The sequence below is a fragment of the Tympanuchus pallidicinctus genome, unplaced genomic scaffold, assembly GCF_026119805.1.
Source record: "Tympanuchus pallidicinctus isolate F22 unplaced genomic scaffold, pur_lepc_1.0 scaffold3, whole genome shotgun sequence".
Classification (NCBI taxonomy): Eukaryota; Metazoa; Chordata; class Aves; order Galliformes; family Phasianidae; genus Tympanuchus; species Tympanuchus pallidicinctus.
In genome coordinates, this window is record NW_026294747.1 from 81,268,751 (window position 1) to 81,294,409 (window position 25,659).

The 25,659-nt window shown below is 43.3% G+C and overlaps 2 protein-coding genes across 5 annotated transcripts; one reads left to right on the forward strand and one right to left on the reverse strand.

Annotated features, from left to right (window-relative positions):
- The first annotated feature begins 306 nt into the window (after window positions 1-306).
- Window positions 307-12,064, forward strand: LOC128085253 (uncharacterized). Of its 3 annotated transcripts, none has more exons than XM_052692365.1 (11): window positions 307-2,175; window positions 2,446-2,666; window positions 3,319-3,612; window positions 4,414-4,480; window positions 4,935-4,988; window positions 5,834-5,912; window positions 6,161-6,198; window positions 6,291-6,378; window positions 8,141-8,227; window positions 8,870-8,917; window positions 10,892-12,064. In XM_052692365.1, exons 2-11 carry the CDS (start codon window positions 2,483-2,485, stop codon window positions 11,027-11,029), a joined length of 1,077 nt encoding a protein of 358 aa, XP_052548325.1. In that variant the 5' UTR covers window positions 307-2,175; window positions 2,446-2,482; the 3' UTR covers window positions 11,030-12,064. The 3 variants fall into 3 exon arrangements, with proteins under 3 accessions (XP_052548325.1, XP_052548326.1, XP_052548327.1); XM_052692366.1 differs by lacking the exon at window positions 307-2,175 and adding an exon at window positions 2,189-2,361 and having other exon boundaries at window positions 10,892-11,957; XM_052692367.1 differs by lacking the exon at window positions 307-2,175 and having other exon boundaries at window positions 2,567-2,745.
- Window positions 12,060-25,498, reverse strand: LOC128085252 (1-aminocyclopropane-1-carboxylate synthase-like protein 1). Of its 2 annotated transcripts, none has more exons than XM_052692363.1 (14): window positions 24,939-25,498; window positions 24,516-24,575; window positions 23,257-23,327; window positions 22,420-22,489; window positions 21,714-21,780; window positions 20,010-20,107; window positions 19,769-19,846; window positions 17,494-17,594; window positions 16,991-17,077; window positions 15,860-15,905; window positions 13,496-13,637; window positions 13,212-13,354; window positions 12,897-13,050; window positions 12,060-12,234 (listed from the first exon to the last, which is right to left on the reverse strand). In XM_052692363.1, exons 3-14 carry the CDS (start codon window positions 23,310-23,312, stop codon window positions 12,065-12,067), a joined length of 1,212 nt encoding a protein of 403 aa, XP_052548323.1. In that variant the 5' UTR covers window positions 23,313-23,327; window positions 24,516-24,575; window positions 24,939-25,498; the 3' UTR covers window positions 12,060-12,064. The 2 variants fall into 2 exon arrangements, with proteins under 2 accessions (XP_052548323.1, XP_052548322.1); XM_052692362.1 differs by lacking the exon at window positions 24,939-25,498 and adding an exon at window positions 24,647-24,808.
- Between the last annotated feature and the right edge of the window lie 161 nt (window positions 25,499-25,659).

Below are 25,659 nucleotides of genomic sequence, written 5' to 3' on the forward strand. Positions count from 1 at the left end.
TTTTTCAGTCTTTGCAGTTAACAATGATATGAAAAATAATCCTGAATTCAAATTAAACATTTGCTCAGGAAAAGGAAATAAAGACCGATTTTATATACTGATAGTCTCAGTGGAGTAATGAAAACACTTAAGCAGCTGAAGCGGAAAAGTACCAAATACTGAAGAGCTTTAAGAGCTTTCTGCACAAACTGTTCTACAAGCCAGTCAGCTCAGAGCATTGTGATGTGCTTAGGAATCCCTGAGCTTGCTGCTTCCTGTTGCTTGTGAGGGACAGAGAACATAGGGGGCCTCCCCAGAGGCAAGACTTGGCAATTCCTTTGGTTGAGCTTCATGAGATTCATGCTGGCTCATTTCTCCAGCCTACTCATGTTGCACTGAATGGCAACACAATGATCAACCATTCCTCTCCATGCCATTCAATGCCTGCAGTGTGAGCACTGAAGAGATCTGAGGTCTCCACCTGTGTTCTGAAGGAAATCATCGTGGCCTTCAGGTTCAAGTGAGTAAGCTGCATGATAATTATGAAACTTCACAATCAAGAAGAGCCACAACAGAGTTGTTGTAGGAGCTGTACAGGCACGCTATGTGTAAAAGGTGATAAAGCTATTGTAGCAGAGGTGCCAAATGAGTTCCAACGCTTGGAAACCTAAGGAGATATTTATGCCAGAACAGGTCTTTGTGGGGGACTTATCACATGTTGTTCTGTTTTGTGCAAACAGCCATCACTGCCAAAAAGAGAAAGAGCTGACCTGAGAAAGTGTTTCAGAGAAAGAAAAACAAATGAGTTAAGACTATTTCTAAATGACCGTAGATGGTCCTGCAAGGACTTGCTCCCTGGTCACATGCTGTTTCACAGACTTGAAAATGATTGTGACAGGGACTGGAGAGTGAAATAGTAACAACAACCACAACTAACAATTAACTTTTCCAGGCCTGCAAAAAAGTTGATGATAAAATACTACTGAAGACCTTCACAAAACTTGCTGAGTGCACTTTGCAACTGAAATGTAATAATTGAATAGATAAATGGATAGGAATAAGAAAAGCAATTTGATAGGCTCTGCACCTAGTGATCATTGCTAATCAGACATCAAAACCCGTCTTTGATAGCCAGGCCCATGAAAACACCAGCTTTCTGCTGTACAAAAACTAAGTGCTGGAAATTGGTAGAGGATAACAAGGGAAAGCTTGACAAATTATTCTGTCATAGACATCTGTGGTGTCGCCATGTGTGTTCTGTTGAATGACTGCTTACATAAAAAAGATGCAGTAGAACTGGAAAAGTCAGTTCAATGGTGAGGAATCCTCAACACTCACCTTTGGACTGCTTGGGTGTTTCAGGAAGTCTTACAGTGACTGCACAGTTCTTAATACCCTTCTCCTGCATGTTCTGGCTTTTGGCCATTGTTGGAGGTCTGAAGAGTCAAGCTATAACACAGTGCTGTTCTTGTGTTGATCTAAAACGATGCTTCTGAGTGCTGGCAAAAGAGGGAATAGAGATTAGAAAGAGAGAGACATTAGAGAAAGAGAGCACATAGCACAGAGGGCTCTCAAGATAGGACCTGCTCTGAAAGGAGGAGGGTTACAGCAAGCCAACAGATCTTCTCAGCAGTGGGCTTGGAGCAGGTGACCTCCAGAGGTTTCTTCCAAGCTCAACCCTTCATTGTTTCTACATCAAAGTTTTGCGAAGAGTTCAAAACCAGCACTTGAACTGGCAGATATTGTTAGCCACCAAAAACCAAAGTTAACGTGCAGATCCTCTTCTCAAAGTCTTTGCTTGCTCAAGGTGAGCCGTGGGGCATTATGCGTAGGCTGAGCCTGACAAGAGCCTACAGAGGAAGGACTTTGCAATACGCATTCCCATATCTATCCCACAGAACTCGTCACAAGCTGTAGCCTTATATGGATACGTTTTCAACATGCCACCTCTGCTTATCTCAGCATGGGAGTGTTCAAGTCACAGCTGAGATATGCAGACTTCACAGGTAGGCACAAAGCAGTTGCTTTTGGTTTTGTTTTGGCCAACTCTATCTGCAGGATCTACTCCCATTTCCTCCACAGTCTGTGGTTGGTTTCTTATAGGGAAGGACAGGCTCTGTCCGGCCAACACCCAGTGCTTGCTGCACAGCCCGTACTACCGCCCCTTCCTTGGTTATAAGCAAGAGATCAACACAGGTGAGTTTTTCTAGTTTACCACCTCTGCTGATCTCCTACTGAATGCGCATTTAATTTTTAAAGGGCAGTGCCAGGAATACTGTGCACAGTCAGACTTTGCAGCCGGCCGATAGACCCAGTGCTGCACTGACAGGTGCATAGAGATCATCCAGATCTCACCGGTAGAGGACGTGTCTTTGGGAAGTGGTGAAAGCTTTCCCTTGGTCATTCACCATGCTGTCTGCAGTTGGTTCTCCTTTTGGAGCTAATAGTCACTCATTGTTTTGGAAGGTGGGAAATTGCAGGAGAGAAGAACCCAGCACCAACAATGGGCAGTGGGAATGAAAGGTTTGAGTCAAAGAGATGCAACAGGACAGAACAAATCACCCACAAACGAAGGAATGAAGACCTCCTGACATTCTACCTGCGTCATCAGGATGCACTAAGAAGTCCTTGTGCATGCCACCAAAGCAACATTTTTACTCTGCCGTGTTCTGACGCTATAAGGAGAGGTAATTGGAAAATGCTGTATGCATTGTAATGTGAGAGAGAAGTGTTCTCAAGGAATGCATTGCTGACCAGCAGGACAAGGTATCTTTACTCTCTTTCATAGTGGCCTGCTGAAATCTAGGCTTGGGAAGAAGAGGTTCCCAAATTCTGCTTATATATTTCGGATTCATTGCCACAGACTGCCTTGCGGCATGAGTTTATCAGAGTGAGACATTTATCAGAAAGAAAGGGATTGTTGACTGTGTTGGATATTACTTGCATGGAAAATTATTTCTATTAGAGTCAGCTGAATGATTTGTGTTAAGAAATCAATCAGTGATACTGAACAGGAGGGAGTGATGCTCTTCAGTAAAGAGATGGGCACAAGGACCATGAACACACGTGGTGCAGGGAGGCAGCTGGAACCTCTGACACAGCTTTGTCCCCAGAGAAATCCTGAGCGCAATACGGCCTCTGTTTTCTCCCTCAAAAAAGCTTCAGAAGCTCTTGAAGCAACCCTTTTTTTCCTATGGAAAGAAACAGATGCTTGGGTTGACTGTTCTGAGTCGACAGAGAGCTGGTGCCCAGGACCGCGTGATTTTTTTTAGATTTCGGATGAAAGCCACCTCTTTGTCCGCAGCTTGGTTCCAATTATATTTACTTTTCATTAAACAGACATCCAGGTGCTTCAGAAGTTCATCAGGAAGTACGAGCCCCATGGAGCTGTTGTTACCAAAGAAGAAGTTGTTATTGTGAGTGAAGACACTGATGTTTGCAAACAAACATCACCAAAGAACCTCAGCAAAGCTGCAACCGTAATGGAAGAGCACAGGGTAGAAGCAGGAAGCAGAGACTGCCCAGGATCCCATAGCACAGACCTTGGGGAGCCTCCACAAGGCAGGCCATGGTCACAGCCTCCAGCTCCGAGGGACCAAAGGGAACTGAAGGATTTGGGTCTTCCCCCTGATGGTAAGTGGAACTGCATGGGTAAGAATGAGAGAATCACAGAATATAATGTTCTGTTGTTACTGGTCTGAGTCACTTCCATAATTCTGTGGAGATGTGTATGGGGAGCTAAGACATGTATCGATTCCACCTGTATAAATAACAGATTGAACTTGGTTGTATCATCTTTCTAATCCAGAACAGTTAACAGCAGGCAGAACAAAATCATGTTTATACAGATTTTTGTTCTCAGTACCGTAGGGCCAGTAAGGCCCTTTGTTAATCATTATATTTACAATATCAGCAACCACAATAAATGTGATCTTTGTTCCATATAGAACATACCCAGTAAAGATGGAGACTAAAGTCTGCATTACCTCAAAGCATGGTGAGCAGTGGATCCCTGCGCTGCTGGGCTGATGCCTGCACCCAGGCTGTGTCCAGGCTGTGCAGGGGAATGCAGATGCAGCATAGAAGCAGCCCATTTCTGAGTGACCAGTCAGCACTGGGTATACAGTGAAAGTAAACAAGAGGCCTATAAGGCTGTTACAGAGCTGTTGGTTAACCAACAAAAGAAATAGGAAGTGGCAGTGCACCCTGCAGCTGTAGCCATGGAGTGAAACAGCCACCAGCGGCCATGCCCCTTGGCCTCCCACAGCTCCCACTGGACTTTTGATGGCTTCCCAGGGGAAATTCTTGACAAACAAGTGAAGCAGGAACATTTCACTCTTTCACCACATATTCTTGGGGTAGCATAGTTTTACTCTCAAGTTCTGTTGCATTGGTGAAATGATTGAAATAACATTGTCTATGTGGTCTCTCCAGATTTCAGCAAGAAGGTCTATGGGCTGGCAGCCACTTATCTCACAGTAGCAGTGGGATTTCTGGGCTGGTAAGTTCAGGCTCTGTTCAGTCACTCTCACAGCAACGTCTCTGTGGTTAAGCTGATTGGCTGCCTGGGTCTGGAAGGTGCTCCTCCCTAGGTGCTAACGAGAGAAGTTGCAGGTAATGAGATTCTCTACAGCTGTGAATACAACTCAGCCCTGATGCATTTAAATGATTCCATGATCCCTCAGCTCTTCATCAGAGCATGCCTTCTCCAGAGCCTGCTCTGGGGTTTGGAGTGACTCTGTAGCTAAAAGATGGAAACCCAGAGGTCCAAGTTGTTGCAAGATTACGCTCAGTGGTTAAAAATGGAAAGTAGGAGAAGTTGCTTTATGCCCAAATGTAATGGAAGCCCACCTGCTGGGATGACCTTATCCCTGAGGCTTCAGCAACCCCATGGATAGGCTGCAACGTGCTTTGCAGTCTCATAGGATGTTCTAACTTCTGCTGTGTCTTTGCAGGTCCAGGCTACGGCTCCAGCTGGGGAACTATTACTGGATATCCCTCACTTTTGTGTAAGTACCCAGAATGACATACCAGGCTTCAAGTTCAGGTAAATGCTATGGTCATAGAATCTCAGGACTTTCTGAATTGGAAGGGACCTTTAAAGATCATCTAATTCAATTCCCCTCGATAAACAGGGACACCTACAGCTTGATCAGAATGCTCAGATCCTGATCTCCCCGTGACCTTCAGGGATGGGGCGTCAACCACCTCTTGGGCAGCCTATGCCGGTGCCTCACCACCCTTATTGTAAGGGACCTTTTCCTTCTATCCAGCCTATATCTCAGTATCCATTCTAAATCTCAAATGATTTGTATGAACAATCTCTGCTCACCATGCTCAGGGGCTGAAAGGACCTAGAAAAAGCAGAAAGTAAAGCCTCTGGGCATGCTGATATACTGCTTACCAAAAAGTTGCTAGGCATGAATTACATGATGAACAGTATGGCCTTTCTGTTCTCTCTTGGGTGCAGCCTTCTGATACAAGGTTGCAGATCTTCAGAGATGCTCACTTAGGTGAGTTAGAGGTAAAAAAAAAAAAAAAAAAAAAAAGTCTTTTCTGATATCCACACAAATATATGACAAATATTTCAGGGAAAAAAAAGTTTATTTACTTCACTTGCAAGTATGTAATGCTGCTCTGTTTCAACCAGTACAGCCTGTGTAATTGAGACTCCATTTCAGTAATGCAAAAATACTTTGGAATAAATCACTGAATATTTCTTGGACGGATGAGCACATGGAAATCTGAACGCTTTGCTTTCAGTATTAAAACTGTTAGCAGTTTTTGCGCTGTCTTTATTGGAACTATCACTCATTAAAAATGTTTTCTTTGCTTTTTTTTTCTCTTTAACTAGGATGTGCATTGCTCTTATCCTCCTGAGCTCTGCAGCCAGCCAAATGGGTTCCGTGAATGCCTTTTACAGCTTGACAGTGGTAAGCCTATTGCTGAACTCCACGATTCTTCAAGTGCTTTCACATATCATCAACTGATACAACATTTAAAATTCTCCTCAGCGAGAAATGTCATCTAAAAAAATCTGCCTGCATTATATCCATCATGGAATTTTTTTTCCCATTCTGTGAGGCAAATGTTCTGGATAACACTGATTTCCAACAATCATCAAAAGGATTATTTTCTCTGTGATGAGTGATTTTTTTGATTTTTTTTTTTTTTTTTGTAGACAGCAATTGGAAGTGCAATACTTGGAATTATTTCAGAGTAAGTCCTTCAACCATTTTTCTTTCACTGCCTTACCTTCTGCTTGAGCACAAAGCACAGTGTGAGATAACAGGTTGTCTCTTGTGTCCTAGCTCCTATGAGTCAGAGACAGTGATGTTAGCTGGAGGAATAACTGCAGCTGCAACCCTGTTATTATATTTATTTGCTCAGAAGACAAATGTAAGTATTAACAACATTCTAGGTAACTTCAAGTAATCTAAGTTGTTGTGATATTAATGACAGTTTTATATCTGTTTTGACTATTAGAGTTGCTCAATTTCTGCAGACTTTGTATGCCGCTCAAAAACTAGCAAAGTAGAAAGAAACAGAACTGAACAGTTTGTGCTGGAGGCTGACACTCATAGGACCAATCTCCCTCTTTCTGTCCCAGCTTTTCTCTTCTGTCCAAAGGTTCCCTACACTTAATGTGAGAGAATTCAGAATTTATACCACAGAACGTGCTGTATTTATGGGGTTTTACTCATGATTATATCACCACTTATCTGTTTCTTGGAAATGAAATCAGAAATGCTGATGAGCATCAATGGGAAGGCAGCAGGAGCTGAAAGTCAGGTTAAAGGATTAACAAAACATGAAAATGCCTCCCATGACATTCTTATAACAAAGCTGAGGAAGTGTGGGATAGATGAGTGGATAGTGAGGTGGGTTGAGAACTGGCTGACTGGCAGAGCACAGAGGGTCGTCACTGGCGATGCAGAGTCTGGTTGGAGGCCTGTTCCTCAGGGGTCGGTGTTGGGTCCAGTCTTGTTCAACATCTTCATCAATGACCTTGATGAGGGAATAGTGGCCACCCTCAGCAAGTTTGCTGATGATACGAAGTTGGGAGGATTGGCTGACACACCTGAAGGCTGTGCTGCCATTCAGCAAAACCTGGACAGGCTGGAGAGCTGGGCAGAAAAAAACTGGATGAGGTTTAACAAAAGCAAGAGTGGAGGCTTGCATCTGGGGAGAAATAATTGCATGCACCAGTACAGGCTGGGGGATGAGGTACAGGCTGCTGGAGAGGAGCTCTGCGGAGAGGGACCTGGGTGTCCTGATGGACAACAGGTTGTCCATGAGCCAGCAGTGTGCCCTTGTGGCCAAGAGGGCCAGTGGCATTCTGGGATGCATTAAAAAGAGCGTGTCCAGCAGGTCGAGGGAGGTGATCCTCCCCCTCTACTCTGCCCTGGTGAGGCCTCATCTGGAGCACTGCGTCCAGTTCTGGGCTCCCCAGTACAAAAAAGACAGGGATCTCTTGGAAAGAGTCCAGCGGAGGGCCACAAAGATGGTGAAGGGCCTGGAGCATCTCTCCTATGAGGAAAGACTGAGTGAACTGGGTCTGTTTACCTTAAGAAAAGAAGACCAAGAGGGGACTTGATCCAGGTCTATAAATATCTAAGGTGTGGGGGGCCAAGTGGCGAGGCCAGAATCTTTTCAGCAGTGTGTAGAGACAGGACAAGGGGAAATGGCCAGAAACTGCAGCATAGGAAGTTCTGCACGAATGTGTGCAAGAACTTCTTTACAGTGAGGTGACGGAGCACTGGAACAGGCTGCCCAGGGAGGTGGTGGAGTCTCCTTCTCTGGAGATGTTCAAGACCTGCCTGGATGCCTACCTATGTGACCTGGTGTAGGGAGCCTGCTTTGGCAGAGGGGTTGGACTCGATCTCTGGAGGTCCCTTCCAACCCCTATGATTCTGTGGGGGGAGAGGAGGGAGAAGCAGGACAAGAATCTGGTTTATGGAAATACTGGTCTATTAATAAACTGAGTAAGAGGAGCAAAAGCTTAAGTCAAGTCAGCAGCAGTAGTCTCTGGGTTTGTCTTTATGCATGTCACTTATGTTAGTTCATTAATCAACATCCCTGCACATCGTGTATTGTTTTGATTCAAAGATGTGCTGGCTAATTGCAGCAAAAATAGCGTCACTGTGTTTTTTGTCCCCAGAAACCTCCAATGAACTTCACCATAACGAGCACTTTGAGCATCCTGTGGGTTGCTGGGGCAATTGCCTGTGTCATTATAAACTCATACGTAAGTACCTTACTGGATGTGTGCTTGTTGGATGCACTGGCATGAGTCAGTCTGTGTCCTGCAGTACCTGTAACCACTTCATAGAACCATTAAATCACCAAGGTTGGAAAAGACCTCCAAGAATAGTTGGACCTCTAAGGTCCAACTATTCATCTATTGCCAATATTTCCCCACTAAACCACATCCCCCAGTACAACATCTGAATGTTTCTTGAACACCTCCAGGGTCGGTGACTCCACCACCTCTTCGCAGGGCAGTCCATTCCAGCACCTGACCACTCTTTCAGAGATGTAATTCTTCCTAACATCCAACCTGAATATTCCCTGGCACAATTTGAGGCCATTTGGTCTGGCTGGGGTATGTCAGCCACTTTTTAGGAAAAGTTAACCTTTAATCATCTGATGAGTAGACATGGGCTGTACGTTATCCCATATAATAAACTAATGAGTTTTGCTTCTTCCAAATCCTGTAACAAGCATAGGTAGGCATGTGACAGAAGTAGAATCTTGCCTGTTTCAGGTTAACTGCTCCATCCTGTTGTTTTCATTGTGTGGCCTTTCTTGGATTCAGCTGGAGGTGCAAATGCAATGATGAAATTATTTCTACGTGATTCTGACTCAAGTTTTTTGTTCTTCCTCACAGAAGTTCCAGGCATTGTATGCTCTGTTTGGAATTCTGTTCTTTGCTACTGTAAGTATGACATTAATCCTGCTTTTTTCATCAGTAAGTCATTGCTTTGCTACAAGCTCTTGGTGAAGCTCTCAAATCCCACTCCCCTGTGCTGCAGTTTGTCCCCTCTCTGTGCACGCTGCGTGACATGGGGGTGCTGAGAGCTGTGGCCTGCAGATTGGCTGCTTCTTAGGGCTGGCCTGAGAAAGACAAACCCTTTCTCCAACAAACTGGGTGAGACAAATAGCAAGCTGCACTTCTTACCTTCCAGAATCAGGAAATATTTGGCTTAGCTGCTGAAGCATACAAGTGATCTCTGGACTACTTGTATCTCCCTGCTGCCAGTGAGATGGCCAAGTAACATTTCTATATACAGGAGCTGAAGAAGCAGTTTGCTTCTTGGCTGCGGTGATAGGAATGCATGTCTTCCCAATGTTTTTCTCTACTTTGGGTTCCAAGTGTCCACTGTCTACAAATAATTTTGCAGTCCTGAGGGTTGAACAGCCCTCTGTCCCTGCTGGAAAGGAGTTAAGACTTCTTATCATTAACAGGGGATTGCAATCATTTTCTGGAAGAATCCTCTTGCTGTAAATCAGACATTGACACCCAACCTCATCTCCTTCTACGACCCAACCTCATCTCTTTCTCTTTCTACAACTGGGTGACCAGACTGGTAGATGAGGGAAAGGCTGTTGATGTAGTCTACCTAGACTTCAGCAAAGCCTTTGACATAGTCTCTCACAGTATCCTTCTGCAGAAACTGGCTGCCTGTGGCTTGGACAGTTTTACCCTCTGTTGGATGAGGAACTGGCTGGAGGGCCGTGCTCAACGGGTTGTGGTCAATGGAGTGAAGTCCAGCTGGAGACCTGTTTCAAGTGGTGTCCCCCAGGGGTCGGTGCTGGGGCCCATCCTGTTTAATATCTTCATTGATGACTTAGATGAAGGGATTGAGTGTACCCTGAGTAAGTTTGCAGATGACACCAAGTTGGGAGGTGGCGTAGATCTGCCTGAGGGCAGGGAGGCCCTGCAGAGGGATCTGGATAAGCTGGATTGCTGGGCTGAGGTGAATGGGATGAGGTTTAACAAGGGCAATTGTCGGGTTCTGCACTTTGGCCACAACAACCCCATGCAGCGTTACAGGCTTGGGGATGAGCGGTTGGATGACTGTGAAGAGGAAAGGGACCTGGGGGTGTTGGTTGATGCTTGGCTGAACATGAGCCCACAGTGTGCCCAGGTGGCTAAGAGGGCCAACGGCATCCTGGCCTGCATTAGAAATAGTGTGGCCAGCAGGAGCAGGGAGGTGATCATCCCCCTGTACTCGGCACTGGTGAGGCCACACCTCGAGTACTGCATTCAGTTTTGGGCCCCTCAATACAAGAAAGACATTGAGACCCTGGAGCTTGTCCAGAGAAGGGCAATGAAACTGGTGAGGGGTCTGGAGCACAGGGCTTATGAGGAGCGGCTGAGGGAGCTGGGATTGTTCAGTCTGGAGTAGAGGAGGCTCAGGGGAGACCTCATTGCACTGTACAACTTCCTGAAGGGAGGTTGTAGTGCAAAAGGGTCTGGCTTCTTCTCCCAGGCAAATAGTAGGACCCAAGGAAACTGCCAGAAGTTATACCAGAGGAGGTTTAGGTTGGACATTAGGAGAAACTTTTTCTCTCAGAGAGTGGTCAGGCACTGGAATGGCTGCCCAGGGAGGTGGTGGAGTCGCCGTCCCTGGCAGTGTTCAGAGGCGCCTGGGTGATGTGCTGTGATATGGTTTAGTAGCTTGTGGTACTAATAGGAATGGGAGGGTGGTTGGACTAGATGATCTTGCAGGTCGTTTCCAACCTTGCGATTCTGTGATTCTGTGACAGTTCTCTATATTGTCCCTTTTACATAGCAATTTCTTGCCAAATAAAACAGATGGTGAGTACTTCTCTTTTAATGTAAGTTGCAGAAATTCCAAAATGCAAAACTGAACATATGTGCTGTTTTCTTCCCTCTTCTTACAAGGATCTAACAAAGACAGTGACTGAGCTCCAAAGTCAGCCCATGGAAGTGCAGCACTCTGCAGACCATACCGAGGCAGCACAAGGACTTTTCATACCCATTGCTATGATCTTCTTCTTTACTTTGCTATTAGTTGGTTGAACACACAGCAAAGCCAAATATTTTGACTGCCCTCAACTATCAGCAAAGTGCCACTTTTACCTAGAGGAAAGTACAGGACTGCTCCTTGAGGCATTCTGGCAAGGTGGCTGTGGAATGTATTTTCATGTAATAGTATTTCTACGGATGGAAAAAATCTTAAGATATTGTAGAAGTGTATTAATGAGAGAGTGAACACAACATACCGACTCATCAGTGAAATATTTTCCTCACTGATGGGATGGCCCCTTGATCAATGAATTATGTTGCATTTATTGTCAGAATTGAACCCCAGTGAAAAGTTACGGACTACAGAGAAGATGGGAGATGTTTGAGGGGATGGTGATGGTTACTGTGAATATCTTTTTTAAGGACTATCATTTGTACTTCTGGATGCTTGGTAATTTGATAGAGCAGCAAACAGGAAGCTCAACAAAGTGAGAAGGAGAGCAAAACTCAGGAGTGACATGATCTTAGGATTAACTGCTGCAACATGCTGAACATGGGCACACATCTCATGTGCACGTAGTGAGCTACTTAAAAACTTGATATTTAACCCTGTATTGCACTACACTGCTGGTTTTGGAGCATTACAGGCATTTGAAATTATTGACAGTATCTCTTATTTTTGACAGCTACAAAAATTTAGAACTTAAATATGACCTGATTTAGTATTTGCAGTCTTCTGATTAAAATATGCAGCCCACTACATATAGCTATCTGCATACTTTTTACCAGTATGTTCAAAATTTTATAATCTGCCACCCAGGTACATATGTAAGACTTCTTGCTTTTCACTGATGCTTAATACACTTTAAATTGAATAAAGCTGGAGGCAGTGCTCAACAAGGGCAAATTTCAGAATATCTAAAAGGTTCAATTTCTTCAAATTCCATTCAACAGGCATGACTAGAAATGCCAAGTCACAGTGAAGTGAGACTGTTATGCAATGTTACAGCCAAAAATACCTAAGTAATGTAATCCTTTAGTAAACATAAGCATGCTAAATTTCATCAGTAATTAAACACACAGATAAATTTAAAAAACAAATATATTTTTTAGCTGGGAGGCATCATCTCGTGGTGTATTTGATGGTATGCCAGAAGAATCTTTTTCTGGGCTGCATGAAGAGTCTGCAGTAGAAGATGTGTTGTTTACAACTAGTTTGGCATCATCAGCATGCAGCATTTGCTGAAGTCTCTCAATACCTATCAAAGGGAAACATAACTCAGTTCAAGCTTTTCTTATCCAGTAGAAATGGTGAAAATAGAAGGGAAAAGTTGACTGGACACAGATTGCTCAGAGATGCTGTGTAATCTGTTTTTAGATAGTCCTGAAACTTGATTAAAGAAGGCTCTGAGCTCTGACTTAGCACCTGGCCCCACTCTCAGCAGGAAGTTGAAGTAGTAGATTTCCCTCCCAACCTACATTTTTTTTTGTTACCCCATACACTTCCTTTACTTCACAGAAATCCCTTTTGCCAATAATATATAGCAATTGTTCAAGATTATGTATTTTAGTGCATAAAGAATGGGTAAATTTTTCATATCTCACCTATGAAGCACGTACAGATTAGGGGTGCTGTGGAATGCCAGCATGATATAATGGATAATTTTCAAGAAGCAGCAGCGACTTCCAATATAGAAAAAACAATTCTTAAGATGCAATTCCACAAACTGGAAAGGTTTGACATAACCCAAGAGTAGTGCTCAGTAACCAACGTTCTGGGCTATTCTAGTATTTCTCAGTTTCATACAAGGGCTAATAATGCCCTCACAAGCTGAGAGGGGATAAGCAGATTTGAATAATGCTAATGTTTCCCAAGGCTTGCATGCTACTACATGATGTATTAAAAGTAAAACCAACTTACATAAATAAATCTTAGTCACAGAATCAGAGAAAACTAGTCGAAACCATCCAGGTTCATAACAATAAAAAGCTTTTCCAGGACTAATCAGGAGTTTCTTATCAAGGAGCTTCTGCCATAGTTCGAGTTCAGCTTCAAATGTCTGTGATTTTAAGAACTAAAAAAAAAAAAAAAAAAAGAAAATAAATTATTATTAAAGATTGAACAAATACACTGACTGAAAGAGCTTTCTATGACCAGATATTAAAGCACTTAACAACATGCACAATTTCATATTTTCAGCTTCTACATTCCCACTATTTCGAAGCTCTTACATACTTTTCTGAAGTCTGCCCACACATAGAGTCCTCCTGAACTTTTCAGCACAGGTATTCCAATGTCTGCAAGTCCATCCACAAGAAGATTCTGTGCTTCCTTAAGTCTCTTCTTGTTGGTGGGAAAAAACACATTATCCAACCAATCTATAAAATCAAGACAAACAAAATTCTATTTATTTGCACCTGTAATAATAATAATAATAAAAAAATAATAATAATAATAAAAAAACAAAGCAAAAAAAAAAACCACAACCAGCTCAATGGAACATTTCTAGTGGGGCTAACCTCTGTCCTTAAGGAATTGAGTGAGAACATGCTGAACGGGCCCAGGACAGCTGTGGAAGACAGCTAGTTGATTCACAGCTTTCTGTATTTCATGATTTCTGGTGTACAGTACCCCAACTCTGATTCCGCTCATACCAAAATCCTGAGAGGACAAGAAGAAGATGGAGAGAAGCAATTTTTACTTTATGCTTGTTCTTTATCAAGCCACCGAGTTTAGAATCATTCTGATGTAAAGGAAAATAAATCTCAAGAAAAGGTACATTACTGTCGCAGTTCAGCAACCAGAGGCCTCTGTCATGTTCTTAAGAAAGTCCTGTATTATTACTCTTCTATATCCAACACACCAGCATACACATATATATAAATATATAGATGATTGTGTATTTCTTGCATACAAGTCTCAACAGTTTCAAGGCCTCCCTAAGCAACCATATCTACATTGCATCTTGTTTCTACGTCCAGTGTTTGTTCTTGATCAAAGTGTACAGTTCCCTATTGTAAAAGATCACCACCCGTGACCACCACCTCAGCACAGCAGAAGCAACAAACGTAGTAACTAAGCAGACCTTGCTTTTGCCATTTAGGCCTGTGATGCCCATGGCCTCATAGGAGTCAGGCTAACTGTGGATCCCCACAGGGATGGACCCCCAGCAAGCTCCACATAGTCCCCATCATGTTACCACATCAGCTGTTTGATCAAATAAATGTTCCTGCTCTGCAAAAATAAGCTTTGATAACACAATAAAACATTTGATAACACAGCAGGCATTGGAGTGGGCTGCCCAGAGATGTGGTGGAGTCACTGTCCCTGGAGGTGTTCAAGGAACATTTAGATGTTGTACTGAGGGACATGGTTTAGTGGGAAATATTGGTAGTAGGTGGATGGTTGGACTGGATGATACTGGAGGTCTTTTCCAAAGTCGGTGATTCTATGATGAAGAATAAAAAAATATTGAGAACAGATGAGTAACTACAAAAATTAAGTTTGGCATTGTCATCAGAGCCTACTGAAGTACGTATTCTGCAACAGTCACGGTTCAGAAGTATTTCCAAAAGCTACGTAAGTATGCAATAGCATATACATATTAAAGTCAAATTTCACTGAGTCCCTATGCAGAAAGCCATATGGGTTCAGTGCACAAGACATGAAATCCTAAGTTCTATTACTGCAAGCCACCAACTCGATGGCAAGCAACATCTATCAATGTAGTTATTATCAGCATATCTCTTGCGTTATTACTGATGAAAGAATTCTTAATATTAATGAAAACAGCCTTTAGCTCCTCATTGAGCATTAACAGCAAGGAAGTCATTAGCCAAGCAAAGAATGAAAGACCATGACCAAGAAATTTTGGATAAAAAGTATAGAGTAACATCAAAGTTAAAAATACTGACCTACTGCCATTCCTAGGGTCATTTTATGTACAATGCAGGGACTGCTCCATCCCCAAACAAACAAACACAAACAGATAGTATAATGTCCACTGAATAAAGTACCAAATTAATCCCTGTCTGCAACAGGAGGTGTAAGATTATGTCGCCTGCATCATGAAATCTTTGCAAACATTCCCCATGCCAAATTGGAGGTCTCATTTACCCAAGCCTGACAGGACTGCAGAACAAACAAGTGGCTATGGAAATTTCTGCTCATTACATTAACTGGAAACATCTAACTTATCTTCTGGAGCACACTTGGACAAATGCAGTCCCAAGAACAGCAGGAAACAATCAGTAACATCCAAACAACTGTGAGACAGGAGAGGCAGAGGGAGAAGGAGATGGTGAAGGAGAATGTGAAGGCAACACTGGCAAAGCAGCATAAAATAACACAACTTGGTTAAAAGCCCTACACTGCTCTTCATTAACTCAGTTTTGAAGCCTTTCGTGTTTCTCAGATAAATATTTTGTGTACCTTTAGTTATAGGCAAGAATAATGAAAGACAGACCACTGGCTTTACCAAGATTGCTTTCAAGGCCAACAACTGAAAGAGGCTTGACTCAAGCCCTTGGCAGTCTCCATAATACCCCATTAAACCCCTGTTCCAATCAGCCATCAGTTCAGTGTTCCCTCCAAGAGAAGAAAAGACAAAATGCTACAGATCAGAAGGTGCTTATATGCATGCTTCCACTGTAATTTTCCCCAGAAAATATAGCAACGGTGGCTGTATAAATAAGCATTAACTGTTTCTGTTAAGTAGATCCTTAATTAAACTGCTAAAATTAATAAATTCTAGACCACCAAGGGAGAAAGTAATGAATAAAGAGAAGCTCAGTTTGTTATATGTAATACAAATTATGTCAGAATAGTTCAAATAAGTTTTGTGGTGAAATATCTTAAAACACAAAGATAATATTTTGACTTACCTTGCTAAAACCCCACATGAAATGTGTTCGTTCAAGATCTGGTAAACTGAATGAGAAAAGAAGATAAGAATTGTTGCTGTAGATGAACAAGTTGTGCAGGCATACAAAAATGATTAAATATGTAAAATTATAATTCATTTTCAGTGAAATTAGCATTTAAACTTTTCAAGTGGCATGGATGTTTTCAGAGAACTTGTAACAAAACGCATGTAGTATTCTAGGAGGCACAGACATGAAATAACAGAAAAGGACTTCTAGTAAGATGTAACAGACCAGTTATATTTCCCAGATTCCTGCTGCACAGTCAGCGCTCACACCTATATTAGAACAAAAGCAGTATTTCCATAAGGGATGCAAAACGGGTCTTGTGCTCAACAGAGAACAACTCTGCTCCACTCTGCTGTGTTTCAAGCCGGGGAAAGGAGAGGTGAACATTTCAGGTCATGTATTTACATGATTTGGTACAATCAAACAGAATACTCCATTGTAGACTACTGAAGAAGATGCTATTTTCTCCTTTGTCTAACTCTGAGTTAATAGGGCTAAGCCTGGAAATTTCCTTCTTCAGCTTAATAAAGCTAGGTGAACTTTCACAGCAATAACAGCATTTTTTCGGGCATTATTTATAGCTTATGATCTTATGTGGTTGAGACAACAACCAGTAGCTGACTACTTGGTTATACTTGGATGGACTTGGAAATTTCCTATCAGTGAGATAATTATACAGTTAAGACCATACTTCCGGAGAAAGAAGTTCTATTAGTCAGATACCAATAGGTTTAAGCATTCCTGAAGAATTACTCTTTCCATCTCCTGCTAGAGAACACTAAGTGCCCAACAGCACACTAGTCAGGAAAGAGACTCATGGCAGCAGGTCACTTGAGAAAGATGAAGGGCTCTGTCAATTTTTGATTACTATTACTATGCCATGCACATTAGCTACAACCAAGAGATCTGTTCATGTCACTCTAGAAGCATCTCTTGTATTAACAATTCCCACAGATGCAAAGACCTGAATATGAATTAGTTAGAAATACACAGTTATACTAGCTGAGCAGAAAGTTTTTTTAAAAAGGCATAGTTTCCATTTTGGATTAAATATCTTGACCCATGCTAAGAAATCACACTTACCTATCTAAGCTAAGAACACTTGTGAAGGTGGTATCATCATAAACAGACAGCATGTAGATTTCATCCATTATTACATGCAGTTCATGTCTGTGTATAAAAAATACAGGCATTTTAATGTATTTAAAATGAATTTATTTCCACATATATATATTTCTATATAATCTTAACTACTGACATGGCAAAGTATCCATAATAGCATGCCTATTTGCTATTACATTCACCACATTGATTTCACACATAGAAATCACACGATTTTTTTTTTTAAATAATCCCAATAGTATTTCATTTCAAAACAAACTGTTGGATCTCGAGAGATCCCATTTTATTTTTGTGCTCCCAGAAAAGCCAAGCACAAAGGGTACACAGAAGCCAAGCTCAAGTCCATGCATGCCACCTCCTCAGAACAGGAACAAAGAACAAGAGGTAACAAAGGTAATTTTTCTTCATCGCTGTATTGCATAATGGAAAACTGAATACCAAACAAATAGTGCCAGGGCTCAAACCTGTGTGCAAAGTCAAGGCATTCCTTCAGTAACTGCGCTGGGTAAATGTCCCCTAAGGGGTTGTTAGGGTTGATGAGGACTAATGCTCTCACTCTGATGCCCTGAAAAAAAGAAAAGCCAGCAGTGGGAGACAGCAGTGACACCAAACTGAAACTGGAGGATGCAGCAAGAGCAGACCGTTCCCTTCCATGGAAAGTTGGCTTTTAGAAATCACTGAATTATAGCTGGTATACATTAGCATGCAGATTAAACTGCAGGTTTTGTTTCAGTATTCACCCTGTGAAATGCCAAGATCACACACAAAAGGTTTGTTAGTGAATGAAACTCAGGTTAATGCTCATTTGAAGCATCCGCTGACCCCAACAGGCAAGATCACGATGGGGGGGGGGATGAACAGTGGTCCTAAGATACACTTCCAAACAGATTTGATTGCAAGCAGGCAAACAGTTAATGGCTGCAACAAAAACTTTCAAGACTTTAAATGCACCAGCATGAGGCATTACCTCATTCCTTCATGTTTGGAATAAACTTAAATCAGTACTTTTTGTTTCAGCACATTTAAGTTTCAGAAAAACGGACACACTGCATATTCTCAGTCCATCCTGGCCTTCTCTGAAGGAGATCATTTGTGTTAAGCATCTCCAGAGCAACTCCAGGAAATTAAATTAGGTGGAAGCACCAATACTTGCTTTCCCCTCCATATGCAATTTGTCTGAAATTTAATGGTTTCTTGTTCAGCTCTTGCTCACAGTAGGAGCTTTCAGCTTATGGCCTTGGAGTCCAAACAGTAAAAAATTAATGGGGAACGATGCAGATACTAAACCCAAAGTGTGCTTGGCATATCTGACAGCTGACACACATTAAGCAGAAGATGCTGAGGCATTCATGCTCACAGGAACAGCTGCTGAGGGATGGCAGATTCACAACTGCACTTCTAGTCTGCTTACTACCTTGCACGTATCCAAACAGATGTTTGCAATGTTACCCACGAGATCAGTTTCAGCTCTAGGATCACACACCTTGCCCTGTGACCCCACACCTTGTCTGGGCAGTCCACATCACACGAGCATGGCCCTCACACCCTGCCCAGCAAGGAGGGTTGGTGGGCAGCTGCACATTCAGTCTCACACAGACTGGCAGAGGCACTGGCTGATGACACAGACATACAGATGGTGTCTAAACATAGGCACTGTGCTGACGAAGCAGTTGGGTAAATAGGAGAGCTTTGACATGTCTTACATTAAAATAAAAACTATACACACATCCATGTGTATACAAAATATCCACTTTTTTATATGTGACCTTACTACAAGTGACCCTACTTGTGCCTATCTGTGGTATCTGTTGTTAAACCTTATTTTCTATCCTAGAAAAGGACATAACAAATCTGTGTTAGTCTTCTGTAACACCACTACCCTCACCACATCTTTGATAAAATGTGTTACTACTCATCCTATGCTTCCCCTGCTGGATTCTATCAAGGAAGAGCACAAAGGCTGAGTGCATTTGTAGTTTTCCAAGAAGTTTGTGGACCATAAACACCAAGACACTAAGAACAGGAAGCATTTGATCTTGAAACACTGGTGAGCACTGCTTTGTGGGCACTCACAAAACCAAGCATTTCTACAAAAAAAAAAAAAAAAAAGTTCCAAAGACAAAGAGGGAAAAAAATACATTTAACAATATGAGAAATAATATCCTCATTTACACAAACCTGATCAGAATAAAACAACTCAAAATGCTAAGACTTTTGGTCTAATGACATTTCCTAAATCCTGTGAAAATTACATATTTTCTGAGGAACCATCCTAGTGGAAGAAACATCCTGTGCCAAACCTCCTGACCCCACCAAGCTCCCAGTGACGTTGTGGTACAGCAGATTCTGTCCTCTGTGCTCCAGAAGAGCCCTCCTCAGAAGCACATTCAACAAATTCCTTTACTTAACTACACACATTATTACAGTAACATATTCTCTCTTTTTAGGATCTGAACAACAGCTTCTTTACTATACTTTGAGTTCCATTACCAAGCAAGAGACTTAGTCTTGAAAGACAAATTAAGATCTATTCATAAAACACAGTGAGGAGTTTCTCTGCATTTTGCTACAGATTACAGAAACAAATGCAATCCCTGTTGCTAGAGTTGGACTCCCCCTCCTCTTCTCCAGAATATCTGCATGGATGAAGATTCACAAACGGTTTGATACCAAGAGCATATGCAACTTAAAAAAAACATAAGGAAAATCTGAAAAATCAGAAGACACTGCTATTGCTACCTGCTTTTTCGCTCTCTGTAGTGCAGCTTCTAATTTTTCAGCTGTTAACTGGAAAGGGTGAGTTTCTTCGTTAGTCACCTACGGGAGAAAAACTATCAGCAAGAACAAAGGAGGAAACACTCCCACCCAGTGAAAAACATACTCAATACTGGCTCTTAAATAAGCTAAACGAACTACAGTTTCTGATGGCACTGCTTCAAGGAGGGAAGAATACTGCTAAAGCATATGAACCTGTCTTTACCTCACTGGACAAGGGCACATGCACGGGCTGCAGTCCACCATATAGCCACATTTTTGAATTTATGCCACCATAGTGAGGAGCTGGAATAAGATATCCATCTGAAAGTATTTAGAAAAAGGAAAAAGTTAGGAAAGTTAAGGTTTCTCATGAGGAATCACTTTGCTAAGACACTAGTAAATTGAACTACCAGTCGAGGAATTTGACATGATTTCAACTCAAAGGATTCACTGCAGCCTAAACCAATATTCAAACTAAGTTGAAAATTTTGTACTTGTCAGTCAACCTGAATTCTACCCAGTCCTCTTCCCTAGCATTTTCAATAGTAGATGTGTATCAAGTCATATGAGTAAAAGGGTATGGACCTGGTCAACTTGCTGTGTGACTTATTCTAATAAAATAGTGACAAATAACTATCTTGCTCACAACATTTTGTCAATGTGCTCTTAATTTTTCATCAGGAACTACTGCAAACCTTAAGTACTTCTCCCTGGCTGCTAAAGTGCTAAACTGCAGCATGGAATCCTGCAGCATCATGGAACTTCTTTCCCTCCTGCTTTTTTATTTCTGTGAGAAGCCCCAGGTTGGTGCTTCCCTGCCAATACCCCATGTGACAGGGTTTCAGAGAGGACAGTGTACTTCCTTTCCTCCTATTAAAGAAGGGGAGAAAGGAGTTTGTCAGTCTTCAGGCAAAAGAGTTTCTGTTAAAGCTTTGTAAATGCAAATAATCTGAACATATTAAAGTAGGACATGAATATGAGTAACCTTGAGTAAACATTTTCTTTACCATTTTAAGCAAAACTGATTTCACAGCCTCTTTACCACCATGTGCTGAAGTCATCCTGCTCACCTTCCCACTCTGATGGGTGCCCATGGATGTTGTTCACACCTACTCCAGGAATTCTCTTGGCTGAAAATCCCTCTATTGCTACAGATCTACTCCCTTTTCCCAAATTCCTTATGGATGCTTTCCTTCCCCAGTCCACTTTCTCTCTGTGTGCTGCTCTCTTCAGATTCTATGTAGTTCCCATCTTTTTTTCTCATCACTCTTCAAAGTTCACTTTGTGTTATCTTTACACTCTTCCTATACTGCTCCTCCCCAAAACCCTATAGATTATGTTCCAGAAAGTGGCTGGCCTGCTGGTACCGCAAATGTTTTCCAACCTTATAGAAATAATCGGAGGCATTAGTTCAAAGATATTTTGCTAGAAACAAAGAAACGCTAAGTCCATGCTATGCTTCATCCAGTTATAAGGAAAGCAAGCTGTCATTTAGACACAATGCTATCATGTTCACTTTTAACTTGTAAACAGAATCACAGAATCATCTGAGTTGCAAGGGGCCCTTTAAAGATCATCTAGTTCAACTCTCCTGCAGTGAGCAGGGCCACCAAGAAGTACAACAGGTTGCTCAGAGCCCTATCCAGTGTGATCTCGACCGTCTCCAGGGATGGGGCATCTACCACCTCTCTAGGCAACCTGTTCCAGTGCTCACCACCCTGATTGTAAAAAGTTCCTCCTCTTATCCAGTCAAAATCTCCCCTCTTTTAGTTTGAAACCATTTCCCCTTGTTCTATCACCACAGATCCTGCTAAGGTTTCTGTCCCCTTCTTTCTTACAGCCCTGCAGATACTGACAGACCACTCTCAGGTCTCCCTGAAGCACTGATAAATGCTTTCAAGCAAAAAGCATTCAGGTTTTTACTCACCACCAGGGTCACACAGCACAGTTGACAGAGTGGAAAAAACTGCACAGCAGCCATTCATGACAGTGATCTGAAAAAAGCAGAACAAATGCTCCTTAGCTGAGATACCACCACCTCTGTGGTTTAAATTCAAAACAGAAGCGTGAAGAAGCCGCACAACCACAACTATCATACAAAGTGCTCGACTGTCACTCACTGACCACTTTTTCAAATAGAAAATTGGCACTACTGATGCTTCTGTAGATCATGTATAGAGAATCACAGAACATCCCAAGTTGGAAGGGACCCACAAGGGTCATCAAATCCAACTCCTGGCTCCACACAGCAACATCCAAAAATCAGATCTCATATCTGGGAGCACTGTCCAAGCACTCCTTGAACTCCAGCAGCCTGGGGCTGCGCCCACAGCCCTGTGCAGCCCGTTCCATGACCACCACCCTCTGGTGCAGACCCTTCTCCTGACCCCCAGCTGCCCTCCCCTGACGCAGCTCCATGCCGTTGCCTGTCGCTGTCACACAGAGCAGAGCTCAGCGCTGCCCCTCCGCTCCCTGTGAGGAGCTGCAGCCGCCGTAAGGCCCCTGCTCAACTCCTGTGCTCTGGGATGACATAGATCTGTCCTGCAGTATCCTGCTGACATTTGTGCTCATGTTTACTTATCTTTTATCAGTTCAAGACAAAATAAACTGCAGACATAAGGCAATTTGCTTACATGTTCTGGTCTAAGTTCTTTTGTGGCTCTGGCATAGTGAGTCAGAAATTTGGCAATTTCTTCTCTGAAGCTAAAATACAGAAGAATTAGAGTCAGTGATGTAACTGCATATTTCTCAGAAGAAAAAGCACAAAAGATGCATAGAAAAATGAAGTTTACAAAACGAAAAAAAAAAACAACAACCAAAAAGAACAAACACACCATTCTGTTATGAAAGCCTTGAAGATTTTTTACTTCCTACAGCTTAAACAATATAATTTCCTAAGATACACAGAGAGCTACATTTTGTGAGATACAAAGCACACAGAAGATATCTGCAGCCTTGAGCAGCAGTGGCTGTGACTCAGCTGTTATTTCTGCACAGTGGAAAAGCAAGAAAATAAAGAAACTCATTGGAGCCAAAGTGGAGCACCAGGATGTGGGCACCAGAAGCAGTGGGACCTGGTGAATGATGGCTCCAAGCGAGCTCCCATGTGTGGTGAAGGCTGCTCCACTGTTCTCCAGGAGCAGTACTCAGGCCTGGCAGCCCACAGAGCTCCCATTCACCCCACTCTAAGTCTGGGATGAGCCCTCCCAGGAGTCATCCACCCTCAGCTCTGAAGAGCTGCCTGTGCCCATGTCTTGCACCCAGCCAGACACCAGATCCTTTGCCAGTTTTTAGCACTGTAAGGATGGAGAAAATGACAGAACAAAAAGCCAGGCAAGCAAAAGCACATCCATGAGCAGCTGCCATTAGCACACCCACCCTTCAGGCTCAGCAGGAGAATGAAGCCACATACTGCAACTCATGAGCATGGAGCTCAAGCGGGGACAGAAAGGGGAAGATGAACTTCTTACCTCCTCGCACCCTGCGTGTCAGGGTACTGGAAGAGATCGGGCTGCAGGCAGTCCATGTCAGGCCGTGCGAGCTGGAGACATGAGAGAGAGACAATGTAGAGCATGGAGTAATTGGGATCTTCCACTCTGCTGCACCATACTTTTTTGGTTTTAGTTGTTCAATAACAATAAGGAAATGGAGAATATTAAAGAAATATATATTAGATAAAGTTTTATGATTTGCACTTCTCTAAGATACTAGAAACAGCATTAAGACATCAAAACAAAGGAAGAAAAGAATGAAGGAATTACTTATTGCTTTTCTCCATCATATACTTAATCCCACATAGAGGAGAAGCAGGCCAGCTGCTCACATAACTGCTGCTGAGATGTATCAAAGCCCAAACAATTCTTTCCAAATTGCTGACATCAGATGTTAATACCAACCTTGATGAGCTTCTCAACCAGCAGAAATAACACACTATGTACTACAGAAGGAAAGCAGCTGTGCTATCAGCAATGGCTTTCCTGCCCTCAGCACAGGTGTCCCTGTGTAAACTGTCTGATATTCACTGTGGCCCCAGTTTGGGTTCATTCCTATAAAAATCTCCAACTGTTGCCAGCTCTGCTGACCCCTTAGCTGAGCTGGACACTGGCTTTGTGCATGGTCCTCCCTCACCAGCACAAAGTTGCCAGCAGTTGCACTGGTGCAAATCATCTCAGCATGCAAGGAACACAGGAGTTAACGTGCTCCCAACAGAAGGTCTGGCCACAAGGTCCCAATTTGCCAGCACCTGAGCCAGAACATCTTGTTTTCAAGCAGGTAAACTAGAATTAATAGAGTGGGAAAAAAACTTCTTTAAAGGCTGCTCTCAGAGCCCAGCCCTGCAAACAGCAGTTTACGTTCTCAGTTGTAGCATTAATTCTGCTCCAAGCCTGCATTCTGCACACTGAGCACTCCGTGGTCTGAGCTGTGGCTCTGCCAGCAGACACTCGTTTGGGCACCGACCATACAGCCCTTGCAGGAGCACAGCTGTGTCTGCGAAAATAGAGCACCTTCAGTTCTTTGTTTACGAAGCTGAAGCAAAACCAAATTGGGGTTTGCAACCTGCGGCAAATTTTCATTATGTTACTTAGCAGACACAACATTCACACAGTACGTGTGATGTGCATCCTTGTGAAAGCAGCCCTACGGGCGATTTTCTCCACGCTAAATTGTTACCCGGACGCTTTGAAATTGTTAGAAAACAGCAAAGGAGCCGGCAGGCTGCCACACTTACTCTCTCCTCTATCAAATCAAAGCACAGCTTGTTCTCACTGGTCCCCAGGTTCACGATGCCCTGGAAGAGACGACACTGAACCACACCGGCAGAGCGCCTTTTCCCCGCAGCCCCCGGGCAGCCGCCCGCACCTCGGGGTTGCGCTCCCGGTCGAAGGCATCGGAGACGTAGAGGGCGAAGCCCCCGTCCAGCAGCCCCGGCACGCCGGCGGCGATGCGGGCGCCGCGGGCAGACAGCGCCGGGCCGGGACGCGCCGGGAAGCCGCCGCCGCCGCTCATCCTCGGGCTCGGAGCTCGGCGGCCAATGGCCCCGCCCCGGTGCTGCTTTCTGCTCTCAAGCCAAGGTCACGATGTTCTAGTCAGGATTTTGGTTAAAGGCTCTTTAGTGTAATGCTTATGTGCTGTCAGGATAATGTGTACGTACCAAGGAATAACGTACTGAATTTCCTGAAACTTGGCAATCATGGGGGACATGGAGATCAGCGCTGGATTTTAACTGGTTTGTCTGGAAGAGTCAAATAACAGCTACACACTTGTGAGAGAGAGGTACCTTCCTAATACCTTCCAACAGGAAATGCCACCAAGCCCCAACCCTGGCCTGAACCCCAACCCTGGCACTAAGGGTGGTTCTGATCCTGCTGTACTTATGCTGGAATTGCATAATGAGACACTGACAGCATTTTATGGGTGGTTTCAAATAGTTTGCTCTTCATTCTAGAGAGCTGCCGCTCTCTGAAAGCAAAGGAGCTCACCCAGCAGCTTCACGGCCTGAAAATTTTTCTTGTACCAAACCCCTGCATCAGCAAGCACTTCTCAGCCGGCCCTCCCACAAACACACACCTGCTGTGCTGCATCCTTGCCCAGCTCACTGCTGAAGACCCTTAGGAACTGTTTTTACACTGTACTGCACAGAGGAACTCCAGAATTACCTTCTCCCTGCGATTCCTTTGTCACAGAATCATTTCAGCTGATTCTAGCTAGGAGTTTTGGATAGTGGTGTGGGACCCACTCCTAAGAGATACAAAATCCACCCCTATTATCTATCAGCAGCAGCTGTACCACCACTGCTGTACGATGGTACTGGAAGGCACTGACTGGGAGTCCCACAAGAGCCCCACCAGCTGCTGAAGGATAGGGAGGAGGAA

Coding starts and splice junctions, on each gene's coding strand:
- LOC128085253 (XM_052692365.1), top strand. CDS start 2,483: ATGGGCAGTGGGAATGAAAGGTTTGAGTCAAAGAGATGCAACAGGACA. Junction 4,481..4,934: donor GCAGTGGGATTTCTGGGCTG/GTAAGTTCAGGC, acceptor GTGTCTTTGCAG/GTCCAGGCTACGGCTCCAGC. Junction 8,918..10,891: donor GAATTCTGTTCTTTGCTACT/GTAAGTATGACA, acceptor TCTTCTTACAAG/GATCTAACAAAGACAGTGAC.
- LOC128085252 (XM_052692362.1), bottom strand. CDS start 24,793: ATGAGCGGCGGCGGCGGCTTCCCGGCGCGTCCCGGCCCGGCGCTGTCT. Junction 24,576..24,646: donor ACCGGGAGCGCAACCCCGAG/GTGCGGGCGGCT, acceptor CGTCTCTTCCAG/GGCATCGTGAACCTGGGGAC. Junction 22,490..23,256: donor GACACGCAGGGTGCGAGGAG/GTAAGAAGTTCA, acceptor TCTGTATTTTAG/CTTCAGAGAAGAAATTGCCA.